General features: G+C 48.6%; 1 protein-coding gene across 5 annotated transcripts; it reads left to right on the top strand.

Annotated features, from left to right (window-relative positions):
• The first annotated feature begins 91 nt into the window (after positions 1-91).
• On the top strand, positions 92-12,202 carry LOC137766732 (dehydrogenase/reductase SDR family member 4). 5 transcript variants are annotated; one of them, XM_068547343.1, is made up of 9 exons: positions 92-235; positions 1,380-1,557; positions 5,911-6,012; positions 8,653-8,723; positions 8,819-8,870; positions 9,174-9,308; positions 9,449-9,550; positions 9,729-9,809; positions 11,663-12,202. In XM_068547343.1, the coding sequence occupies exons 1-8, from the start codon at positions 105-107 to the stop codon at positions 9,762-9,764; spliced, it is 807 nt and encodes a 268-aa protein (XP_068403444.1). In that variant the 5' UTR covers positions 92-104; the 3' UTR covers positions 9,765-9,809; positions 11,663-12,202. The 5 variants fall into 5 exon arrangements, with proteins under 5 accessions (XP_068403444.1, XP_068403432.1, XP_068403438.1 ...); XM_068547331.1 differs by lacking the exon at positions 9,449-9,550 and having other exon boundaries at positions 5,911-6,000; positions 9,174-9,361; XM_068547337.1 differs by lacking the exon at positions 9,449-9,550 and having other exon boundaries at positions 9,754-9,809.
• Positions 12,203-12,312: the final 110 nt, after the last annotated feature.

Here is a 12,312-nt window from a genome sequence, read left to right as displayed (position 1 = left end):
CCCTGCCCCTCGCCCTGCCCCTCGCCCTGCCCCTCGCCCTGCCCCTCGCCCTGCCCCTCTGTCGCCTCCCCTAGGCGGCGCAGAACCCTGAACCGGCCGCCTCCATGCAAAAGGCGGGGCTGCTGTTGGGTCTCTGTGCGCGGACGTGGAAGTCGGTGCGGATGGCCAGCTCCGCGGTGGCGCGCCGGAACCCGCTTGAGAATAAGGTGGCCCTAGTAACGGCCTCCACTGACGGGTGAGTGCCCGAGCCCGAGTCTCGGAGGCCCCCCGCTGTCTGCAAACAGGTACTAACCCCTTGTCCTTGGCCTCCCGTGCCCCATCTTCAGGCCTCACGTGTGGCCAGAGTCGGCCCGGGAAGAAAGGAACTACGTGGTTGGCCTGCAGTCCCCTCGGAATCCCCTACCCCCCCAACCTTGAAATTGCCAGCCCTCTTGTCACTGCTGCCTCTGGCTCGACTGTGCCACCTGGGTGCTGCCCGCCCCCATCAATCTCATCTCCCAGGGTTCTGGGCTGCCCCGGTCAACTGGCCCCACCTAGAGTCTGGGAAGACCAGAAATCCAAGACAGTCCAGATTCCAAAAATCCTATCCACTGCCTGCACCGACGGTGGAAATGTTCCAGACACCCCATTTTGGCACCCCAAGAGTCTCATAGAACTGCGCCCCTTACCTAGAGGGGACACAAAAGCCTTGTGTCCACATTCTTGTTTAGTTCAGTACATTTTGACCTCTCTTGCCCAGCCCGTGTCTCACCAACCACTGTTGTCTACCCTGTTTCTCACTCCCACAGAACCCTGCTAGATGCCAGCTCTTCACAAATCTAAAATACAAATGAATGGGAAATGCTAATGGCTAAGTGCAAAATGTGTAACCCTTTCTCCCAGGGGAGTATGTAAAAAATTTACATTTGTAACCGGAGACCCCCACTTTCACATGTACCCCCAAACGTAACTAAAGATAGAATATTGAGATGATGTAGACTAGTAAGGAAGATATTTGGGGGTAGAGGCTTTTCTGAGTGAGACCCTCCAATCATGGAAATAGCTGCTGCTTGTTATACCCCTAGCTCATCTCTCTCTCCTCACTCCCTACAGGGTATGGGGCCTGTGACCCATGGTGGCACCTGTGGAAGGTGATATCACTTCCTGGGAACCTAGACTGAAGGCCAAAACCATAAGAAAAATAAGTAAACCAGTGCCAAAAATATGCTAAGCATGTCCATCTGTATGGTAATGGCTGTGCCATTAACCCTATCTAACACATGGGGGTCCTACAGAGAGAAAGCTGGAATTCAAAGCCCAGGCAATCTGATTCAGGAGCCCACGCTTTCACCCTCTTTTCCTGTACCAACTTAAAAATCCTTATCTCTCTCTGCCCACAGGATAGGTTTCGCCATCGCCCGGCGTCTGGCCCAGGATGGGGCCCACGTGGTGGTCAGCAGCCGGAAGCAGCAGAACGTGGATCGGGCAGTGGCAACGCTGCATGGGGAGGGGCTGAGTGTGACGGGCACCGTGTGCCATGTGGGGAAGGGCGAGGACCGAGAGCGGCTGGTAGCCACGGTGAGCAGCAAGGATATGGGCGCAGAGCCAGGAGGTAGCAGAAGGGAGCCAGCCTGAGCTGGCTCTCCTGGACAACACGGGTGTAATCCAAGCCAGCACTGTTAACTAAAACACAACAGTGCGATCTGCATACCCACTCCAGTACACCAGCACATTTTTATTGTGTGCCTTTCTGTTCTGTCTCCGAGAATCATCCCATCTCAGTCAGAGAATCAAAACACCACTCTACTGTTTCAACCCTGCATTGTGCCTTGGGGCTCCCCCCCAAAAAAAACAGCTGGTCCTGGCTTTCCAATCTAATTGGGCAGATAAAAAGGGTAAATACAATTGCAAAATAGGTATTCCCACTGTGAGCTAATAAACAATCAATCCCTGTTTTTCAGCTTATAAAGTCGAGTCTCCGGGAACCTACAGGAGGCAGCCCATCAGGTTTCAACCACCTACTGTGTGCCATGCACTTTGTTTCGAGCCTTTTGCAGGTTCTCTCCAAACAACAACCCAAGCAAGGCCAGGATTAGTCTCCCTGTTTAAAGACTGTTTCAGAAAGCTGGATCAACATCCCAAGGTCCCACAGTTAGTAAGAGAAGAGCTGTGAGCCAACCCAGACTTGCCAAGTTACCTACAGACTACCAGGCATTTCCCCATCAGGTCAGGCCTTAGGTGCCCACTTGGACTTTAGCCTCAAAGACAGTGTCTAAGCCAGTGTCAGAGTTGGTGCTTGGCACCAGTCTTCCAGCTGCACAAGAAAATGTGAACATTTTGCAAAGGAGGCTGCTCTTCCCTAGGCTCAGGGCACACCCTTTACTTCTTGGAGTAAAAGGGAGAATCTACCCAAGAATGGAAAGCAAAGGATATTGTGCTAACAGAATGAAAGATGGTGAAATAATTTGGGTAATCTTAGACAAGGAGGACATGAAATGATGGTAGGTGGTGGTATAGTAGACAGCATAAGGTTATTCCATTTGTCAGGAGTCATTTGGCAAATGCTCAGATGTGCACTGGAGAGAGCCACATGGGGGTCCAAGAAAGCCACCTTGCCTGGCATAGGCAGCTGGACAGAGCCTGAGATTGAGACCTTGATCCTCAGGGTGAGGGAGCCACCTGGGATCCTGGGCCAACTAGTGACTAGCCGTATGAAATGTATGTGGCCACTTAATGTCAAAATCTTGCTGGGAAAATGACCTCTGGACCCTCACCAGGTCCACTTTACCCGTCCTGCAGCTCTGGCCCAGAAGTGGGGTTTGAACTAGACCTTGAAGAGTGCGTGGGGCAGGGCAGATGGCATAGGGCCGGGATTCCAGATGACGCTGCAAAATGAGCAGACAGCCAAGGAGGGACGGAAGGGGAGAGGGGAGCATTGTGAACCCACAGCAGAGAGAGAGCACAGGCTTGAGAGGGCTGGTAGGAAATGGGCCGGGTGGGAAGGATGGGGGACAGGGCCCTCCGTGGCCTCCCAAAGGAGTTTAGACGTTCTTGGAGGAAATAAGAAGCCATGTGACGTTTTGAGCAAGGTGAAAATGGTTATTAAAGGACGATAATCTGGCACTGGGAGGAAGGATATATTGGAGAAAAGGAGACTCTGAGCCAAGGACATCAGGGAGGAAGCTGATGCTGTCACTTAGGTAAGAGCAGTGGCAGTAGGACCAGAACAGATGCGCCCAAGAGACATTTAGTGGGAACCAACCAAGATTTTCCTTTTCCTGGCCTGTGTCAAGAAATGGGAAATAGGAGGGATGAATCAAAATTGACTCTCAAGTAGTTTGAATGGTCAATGTCGGGTGGAGAATGATAGGATACTTGTTAGCAGTTTGAGATGCGTCCTGCCCATTGCCAGCCACTACCTGTGATGAGGGAAGCTGCTGCCCTGAGGATGACTTCTCCCCAGTGGCCTCCTAATCTGCACCTCAGAGCTTCTCAAAGGTGTCGTGAGCCGAAACCAGATTAGCTGCTTTTCCACTTGATTCTACTTAAAAAAAAAAAAAATAGAACTGGGCTTCCCTGGTGGCGCAGCTGCTTTTCCACTTGATTCTACTTAAAAAAAAAAAAATAGAACTGGGCTTCCCTGGTGGCGCAGTGGTTGGGAATTCGCCTGCCAATGCAGGGGCCACGGGTTCAAGCCCTGGTCCGGGAAGATCCCACATGCCACGAGCAACTAAGCCGGTGCTCCACAACTACTGAGCCTGCGCTCTAGAGCCCGGGTGCCACAGTTACTGAGCCCGCAGGTCACAATTACTGAGCCCGCACGCCCAGAGGCTGTGCTCTGCAACAAGAGGAGCCACCACAATGAGACGCCCGTGCACCACAAGGAAGACGCAACAAAGCCAAAAATAAATAAATAAAAGAAAGAAATTTATTTAAAAAATTAAAAATAGACCTGTCAGAACACAGAGTAGCAATCACACAATTTAGAGCAAGCCTTAGAAGACACCTGGGTGGTCATAGTAGCTTTGCCATTAATTTTCCAGGGTTCTCTGTCTGTTCAGTCAAAAGCCAGCCTTCTCTCCTCTCTATGCTGATAGGCCTAGAAAGAGAAGGGGACAGGATACACAGCAGAAGTGGAAAAGCGCTCCAGGCGATTCTGCTGCAATCCACTATCTCCCCACCCCCAAACACACCCGCACACGGCCCAGCATACATCACTTTCTAACACATACCGTGTTTTCCTCATCATGAAACTTAGAGCCAAGGCAGGCGACTGGGACTTTGTGCCGGGACACCAAAATTTAGAGAGTGCAAGAGACTATTGATACAGGTTTGCAAAGATTATGTGATTTTAAAATTTGTTAAATTTACATGTTGACAGACCAGGCATCCCCTCAGCAGTGTGGAAGCAACTGAGCTTAGCACCTAGTTAGCAAGAATAATTAGTTAAAACAGGAGCTAGCAGATTGTTAATAACACACCTCTGTGTGCCAAATCCGGAAGCACAAAGTTGGTTGAGGGCCCATTTAGTGCCGCTTGCCCAAGGCATCAAAATTGCCAATTCTGGGCCAATGCGAAGTCTGGTTGCAATGTGGCATAATGTTGGCAGATTCTGTTTGGCTGCTCGTTACTCCAGCACGTGCCTTCACCACCTACTTACAATTTATTAAGGAGGTGAGATGTTGCCTCTCTTGGTTTTCCCAGTTTAAATCTCAGTTTCTGCCTTGAATCTTCCATGCCTCCAGGCCAAAAAAATAAAAGCAGGGGGTGGGGGGAAGGGAGAAATGGCATCATAACCGAGTGTGGAACTGCTTTAAGCGCAGGTCGGCATCCTCTCCATCATGGCTCTCCTGGGTAGCCAGTTTCATAGTGACCCCGACTCACTTTTGAAGGACTCTTATGAATTAGCTCTGGGTTAGAGTGTAAGTTCTGCCACCACTAACTAGCCTTGTGCCCTGAGCAAATCACTTCACCTTTCCCAGAGACCGAATGAGCAGGCCTCCTCTTCTTAGCTGGCCCTGATACGTCATTACTGAGCTATATGACCTTGAGAAATTAACTTCCCTGGACCGCAGTTTCATCACCTTCACCATGAGGACATTGGGCTAGGTGATCTCAAAGGCCCAAGTGGCAACTTTCTATAGGTCTAATTTTTTTTTTTTTTTTTTTTTTTTGGCTGCGTTCGTTCTTCGTGACTGCGCGAGCTTTATCTAGTTGCGGTGAGTGGGGGCTACTCTTTGTTGTGGAGTGTGGGCTTCTCATTGCGGTGGCTTCTCCTGTTGCAGAGCACGGGCTCTAGGCACGTGGGCTTCAGTAGTTGTGGCACACGGGCTCAGCAGTTGTGGCTCGTGGGCTCTAGAGTGCGGGCTCAGTAGTTGTGGCACACGGGCTTAGTTGCTCCGCGGCATGTGGGATCCTCCCAGACCAGGGCTCGAACCCATGTTCCCTGCATTGGCAGGCGGATTCTTAACTACTGCGCCACCAGGGAAGTCCCTATAGGTCTATTTAAACTTGTTTCTCCGTTCAGGTACGTGTGGACAGGCTGAGTTTGAGATAATGGTAACTCATTCAAGGAGAACTGGACAGTAAGCCCTGGGAGAAATGGGGCTGGGAAAAAAGAGGAAGGGTCTAGAAATGGACTTTGAGGTGAGAGCTGAGGCCATGAGAATAAAGGAGCTCCCAGAGGGAAAGTCTAAAGAACAAAGGGTCAGTGACAGCCTCAGAAGTGGGGGCAGGAAGAAAAGACTGCCAAAGAAATGAGACGACCTTAAATGTTTTAGCAGCAGAGCTTGGGGTGTTTTGGAGAGAAAATGTTTTAAGGAAAAGAGGTCATTTTGACAACTGTTCCTAAGAAGGAATTCTTTATCGACACTGATAAATGCACTTCCCTTACTGTCCTGCAGCCCTAACTCAGACCTTACTCCTCTCTAGGCTGTGAACCTTCACGGGGGCGTGGACATCCTGGTCTCCAATGCTGCCGTCATCCCTTTCTTTGGAAACTTAATGGATGTCACCGAGGAGGTATGGGACAAGGTGAGAGGGGATGAGAGCAGCAGGGGGTGGGCCTCAGAAGACAGCACACACTCAGTCTGCTTTTAGAATGTATTTGTCAAGTGCAGTGTAAATGTGAGGAATCCTTGCAATTTGCCACACGCCTGCAGTGCACCTGGTAAAGGGCGAATGGCGGGGTGGGGGGCTTCCTCTGTCCCTGCCCTTCTCTTTCATTTCTGCTTCTCCCCAGTTTCGTCTTCATTTGCTCCTTGCTAACCGTCTTCTGCCTCCCTCCCCCATCTCCCCCACCCCCGACCCCGTGGGCTTATCCAGGCTCTTCTTCCTGGTTTATTTCCAGCAGACAGGGCAGCTAATATGCCAATAACTAGTATGCTCAGAATTACACGCCACCCCTCCCCTTTTCAGCTGCCAAAAAAGAATGATTTTTCATTAGTTGGAAAACTTTAATAGCTGCTAGTTAAGTGAAATATCAATTCTGGTGAAATTAACTAAGTTGCCGCTTTATAACATACAGCCGTTTAAAAAGACTTGCGCTTTTTCCTTTTTAACTCCAATGTCTAGAACATCTGAGATCCAGATGTCTAAATTCAAGAACCAGAATATTAGTTTTCATGTGAATGTGTACAATTACATTATATTTATAATATATTTCACACACCTACATTCTTTAATTATAAAGCCTTAATTAAATTATTTGTCTTTCTTTAGTGAGGTTAATATTCCCACCTGATTTGAAAATGCTAAATTTTTCATGATCTCCCATGGTTTTGCTTTTTACCCTGACGTCATCCATAATTTCTCAACACTGAAGTTTAAGGATACTAAAATATTCTAGTTTATCAGTGTTTCACAGACATAGAGACCAAAGTGCCAAAATGCTCTTCAGTGAATCAGTTCCTAACTGATATTCTTCAAAGTAGAGAAACATCTTTCATGAGCAGTCTGAACAGAGATCACATGAAAATCAGTTATAAACCAAGTAATTTTTCTTTTTAGTTGGCTTTGTTTTTTGAATTTTACTTTATTTTTTTATACAGCAGGTTCTTATTAGTCATCCATTTTATACACATCAGTGTATACATGTCAATCCCAATCTCCCAATTCATCACACCACCACCGCCACCCCCCTGCCACTTTCCCCCCTTGTTGTCCATACGTTTGTTCTCTACATCTGTGTCTCTATTTCTGCCCTGCAAACCGGTTTAGTTGGCTTTTTTTTAATATCACAGTATATCAAATCTAAATGCAATGGTTGATCCTTGATTGAACCCTGGACTTTAAAAAAAATAAGGACATTTGGGGGACAATTGGGGAAGTTTTATTATAGACAGTATATTAGGTAAAATCATGATTATCAATGTTAAATGTTAGGCTTCCCTGGTGGCGTAGTGGTTAAGAATCCGCCTGCCAACGCAGGGGACACGGGTTCGAGCCCTGGTCCGGGAAGATCCCACAGGCTGCAGAGCAACTAAGCCCCTGTGCCACAACTACTGAGCCTGCGCTCTGGAGCCTGCAAGCCACAACTACTGAGCCCGCATACCACAACTACTGAAGCCCGCGCACCTAGAGTCCGTGCTCTGCAACAAGAGAAGCCATGACAATGAGAAGTCCGTGCACTGCAACAAAGAGTAGCCCCCGCTCGCCACAACTAGAGAAAGCCCGCGCACAGCAACGAAGACCCAACGCAGCCAAAAATTAAAAAAAATTCCAAAAAAAATTAATTAAAAAAAAAAAAGTTAAATGCCTAGGGTGTGATAATGGATGGTGGTGTGGAAGAACATCCTTATTCTTTGGAAATAATGCTAAAGTCTTTAGGGCTAGAGCATTAGAATGTCTGCAACTTACCTTCCAAGGGTAAGGAAAAAACTGCATAGGTACATAGATAGGGCAAATGGTACAAAATGTGAACAGTTGGTGAATGTAGGTAAAGGATATCTGGATATTCATTGTCCTTCTATTTCAACTTTTCTGTAAGAGTGAAAATTTTCTAAATAAGAAGTTGCATGGGGGTTATGGGAGGGGACTATCCCAGCAGTGCCTGGAACAATGTAAACAAGGGTCATGCATTTGTTTTAAATTACAGATGTGGGGTTTTGACTGTAGACTGTGTTCCAGCTCCCCCCAAGTGCCTTCTCATGATCCCACTTGCCAATACATGTCCAGCCAGACAATCCATCCTGGAGGGCCAAGAGCATCTCACTCCCTAAGCTCAGAAGCCAGAAAAGTGCTGGAACAACCCCAGGTGCCTGAGGTCAGGCCACATTTCCCCTGAGAAACACGGCGCACTCTGGGGCAGGTCCAGGAAGCCATCCAATTCCAGGCTCTCCCTAGTTGGAAGACACACAGAAAATCCAGCTCAAGTCCAAGGCAGCCCTGAGAGTTCAGGCCCATTCTGGGTCAAATCATACTTAGGAAACAAGCTGAACCAGGCTCCATTCTTTCTCACCCGAACCTAATGTGTCATTCTCTAACTGAATAAACCGGGGAAAGCCACCTCTCCCTGGGCCTTGGTTTCTTCACTTGTAAGGCCAAGTAAATCATCCCTAGGATCTCTGCCAGCCCTAAAAAACAGATCCTGGGATCCACACTCTTAACTCCCCATTGCCCTGCCTTCTGCAGCCCTCTTCCCTCATGCTGTTCCCCCTCTTCTCTCTATTGCAGATTCTGGACATTAATGTGAAGGCCACAGCCCTGATGACAAAGGCAGTGGTGCCAGAGATGGAGAAACGAGGGTACAGAGAGCAAGAGGGAGCCTGCGTTCGATGGGCCCCATGAATGCTGAGGGGAGGGTGTCCATGGGAAGAGGGTCATTCTGTTCTTTTTCCAGAGGCGGCTCAGTGGTGATTGTGGCCTCCGTAGGAGCCTACAGACCATTTCCTGTAAGAACCTCCTTTTCTGCTACTTTTATCCCTTCCTCCATCCTGTACCTTCTACCCTTCCAATCACCCTAAGAAGTTTGTGTCCCATTTTGGAATCACATCACCAAGTACCTTCCAACAAAATAGAGGCCTTGCCTCCACAAACGCTAACCTAGAGGAGGTTTAACCACAAGACAGTTTTCTAGCTGGGACCCTCCATTACAAGAGACACCCTATTATCTGTTTATAACCCTTTATATCTTATGTTAAGAACCAAGAATGAACTGGAATTGAAGAGACTAACCCATTCTCTCCTTTCCCCAGGGCCTGGGTCCTTACAATGTTTGTAAAACAGCCTTGCTGGGCCTCACCAAGAACCTGGCCTTAGAGCTGGCCCAAAGGAACATTAGGGTGAACTGCCTGGCACCTGGACTCATCAAGACTAACTTCAGCCGTATGGTGAGGAAGGGGAGTCCTGCATCCCACTGGGACCCTAAAAGGCATCTTCTCAGGTAGAAAAGCCCAGCTCCTGGGTCCTGAGCTCCCAACCACTTCTACCCCCCATCTCTGCACTTTTCCATATCCCCCCTCCATATCAGCCACGTGTCCAGACCAGACCCCCACATGATCCTTTCCTGAGGTGCACAGTGAGACTGAGGAATTCAGATACCACTCAGGCCATTTCATATCTCCTTAAGTGGGTGAGACCTGGGGCGACCCAGGAAAATGCCTCACTAGAACTTGAAGAGAATGGAGCAGAAGAGGGAAGTGGGTAGAGACTGGGAGCTGGGAAGGACTAGGAAGTGAAGGGGGTGCCTCTCCATCGTCCTTTCAATTGATGTGAGGGCAGGCAGTTTCTCCCCTCACTGTCCCTCACAGGAGGAGATTTCCCTTTTTCCTGCAGTTGTGGGATGACCAAGCAAGACTGGAGAGCCTAAAAGCAACCATGCAGATCAAAAGGTAAGGCTGGGGGCTTCCCTGGTGGTACAGTGGTTGAGAATCCGCCTGCCAATGCAGGGGACATGAGTTCGAGCCCTGGTCCAGGAAGATCCCACATGCCGTGGAGCAACTAAGCCAGTGCACCACGACTACTGAGCCTGCACTCTAGAGCCCGCGAGCCACAACTACTGAGCCTGCATGCCACAACTACTGAAGCCCGCGCGCCTAGAGCCCGTGCTCCACAACAAGAGAAGCCACTGCAATGAGAAGCCCGCACACTGCAACGAAGAGTAGCCCCCACTCGCTGCAACTAGAGAAAGCCCGTGCACAGCAATGAAGTCCCAACGCAGCCAAAAATAAATTAAATAAATAAATAAATTTTTTTTTAAAAAAAGGTAAGGCTGTCACAGGGGAGGGCGAGGAGGGATAAAGATGGTCCCTCACAGCCCACGGCTCACCGACTCTCCGTCCTGCAGACAACACAGGCATGCTCTCCTCTGCTTCAAACACAGATTTCACAAGTTCTTGAACACAGCATCACTACAGTGGCGTGTGCAAGGAGTCTGCTTCCACTGCAAAAACGAAACACAGAGGCATCCAGGTTTAGCAGAGCAGAGCCCTGGGGGAGGCCCTGACCCCTCTCTCCACCTGGGTGTTTGCCTCCACCTCTGGGCATCCCTAAGGATGAGGGACCAAAACCAAAACCAAAACATGCTTTTGTTAGTTCCCCTTGAATAAAAAGAGTCATTTGTCCAAAGCTCAGGTTGATGATCTTACAATCCAAATACAAGGAATGAAGAGCTTTACCAAGTCCCAAAACTCCCCTTGCCTAAGAAAACTAGCCTCTTCCCCAAAGGGTTTGCCGAACTGTTCAGGCACCTTCATCTGGCTCTCTTTCCTCTAAGTTCCCTGCCTCTCTCCAGCTTCTGGCTTCTGGGAACTCTCTTGTCTTTAGCTCCTCCGCCTTGTCTCCTCAAGGACACATACCAGCAATGCCTACTTGAGGAAGGAGACACCCTCAAGTGCTCCCAAAGCCATTCTGATGTCAGGCATGAGCTGCTGGCCTAGTTCACAACTCATTAATAAGGGTATTGTCACCCTTGAGCCACAGTGAATGATCTGGCCCCATGCTTCTCAGTCTTGGATGCACATTAGCTGGGGTGCTTGTGAAACCACAGATGCTCAGACCCCACTCCCAGAGATTCTTTTTTAATTGATCCAAGGTAGAACCTAGGCATCTTTGGCGGGGGTGGGGGTGGGGATAGTGAAGCCTCTCGGACGACTACGGTGTGCAGCTAGGATGGAGAACCACTAATGCAGGCCTTCTAGGTTTGAGGTACCCACTCTACCCACCTCTAGAGCATTCTATGGCAGTTAGGTTAAAGTGTTCCCTAACTATGCAATCACCGATACAAACACTGAGAATCAGCACAGTCTCACAAAATGACTTTAAGGGACAAAAATAGATTCCTGAAAAAGGTGTCTGTGAATTGAAGCTGTACAAATGGAATCATTTTAAACAAATCATTTGCTGTCTCACAGACTCCCTGACATTTGAATAGTATGCACACATGTGAAACAAATTCTTTGAAGAATGAAATAGCTGCTCACCAGGTTATCTATATAACTTTGGATTTTGGTGTCCTGAGTTCTCTAAAAAACAAAGTATCTCTATATTATATGAATATAATGTGCAGTGGTTTTTGCAGAGTACAGTATTAATGGTTATACTGAATTATAACAGCTTATATTCATGGTAACCCTATTTTATGGGCAGTACACTGGTCCTGAAAAATCACGTGATACTTCTTGATGAAGCAAATTTCATTCCCTGTTTGATTTTTACTCCCTTCCTTTTTTCCCCTGCTCCCCAGGATAGGCAAGCCAGAGGACTGTGCGGGCATCGTATCTTTCCTTTGCTCCGAAGACGCCAGCTATATCACTGGGGAGACAGTGGTGGTGGCTGGAGGGATGCCATCCCGCCTCTGAGGACCTGGAGAACATCCACGAGGGCAGAGATTGGGCTCCATCTCCTGGGTCCTGTTCCAGCATCCATCTACTGGCCTTTCGCACCTCTGCCTAGCGTACTGCTCACCTTACACCCTAACCCCACCCCCCCATATCAATTCTGCCCTGTGAAAAGCTCCAGCATTCTCTGCTGTCAAGGTGTGGTCTTATGAGGATTCTCACTGTTGCTGTGGCCTTGGATAAAGACTTCCCTTGAGAGCACAGGGCAGGCCTGCTGAGAGGGCCTAGTCTACCGCGGCAAAGACCAACTAATATTTTTTTTCTGGGCATCAGGGGAATTTGAGGGAGATGGGAGAGAAGGAACCTGGAGTGGAAGGAACAGGGTTGGAAATTAACAACTCGCAAATGAGGTCCAAATAAAATACAGATGATCATGATGCTTTGAATCAATGTGTTCGTTTTTCAGTGTACGGTGCAGAGGTGTGGTAGCCGAGCAGAAAGCATAAATCTGAGCGGACTGGATTCCCCTAAGATCCCCCCAGATACTAAGTCTGGA

Source organism: Eschrichtius robustus, chromosome 1, assembly GCF_028021215.1.
Source record: "Eschrichtius robustus isolate mEscRob2 chromosome 1, mEscRob2.pri, whole genome shotgun sequence".
In the NCBI taxonomy this organism is placed as follows: domain Eukaryota; kingdom Metazoa; phylum Chordata; class Mammalia; order Artiodactyla; family Eschrichtiidae; genus Eschrichtius; species Eschrichtius robustus.
This window is presented reverse-complemented; position numbering and strand designations above follow the sequence as displayed.

Coding starts and splice junctions, on each gene's coding strand:
- LOC137766732 (XM_068547324.1), top strand. CDS start 105: ATGCAAAAGGCGGGGCTGCTGTTGGGTCTCTGTGCGCGGACGTGGAAG. Junction 9,362..9,728: donor CCTAAAAGGCATCTTCTCAG/GTAGAAAAGCCC, acceptor TGTCCCTCACAG/GAGGAGATTTCCCTTTTTCC. Junction 9,810..11,662: donor GCAACCATGCAGATCAAAAG/GTAAGGCTGGGG, acceptor CCTGCTCCCCAG/GATAGGCAAGCCAGAGGACT.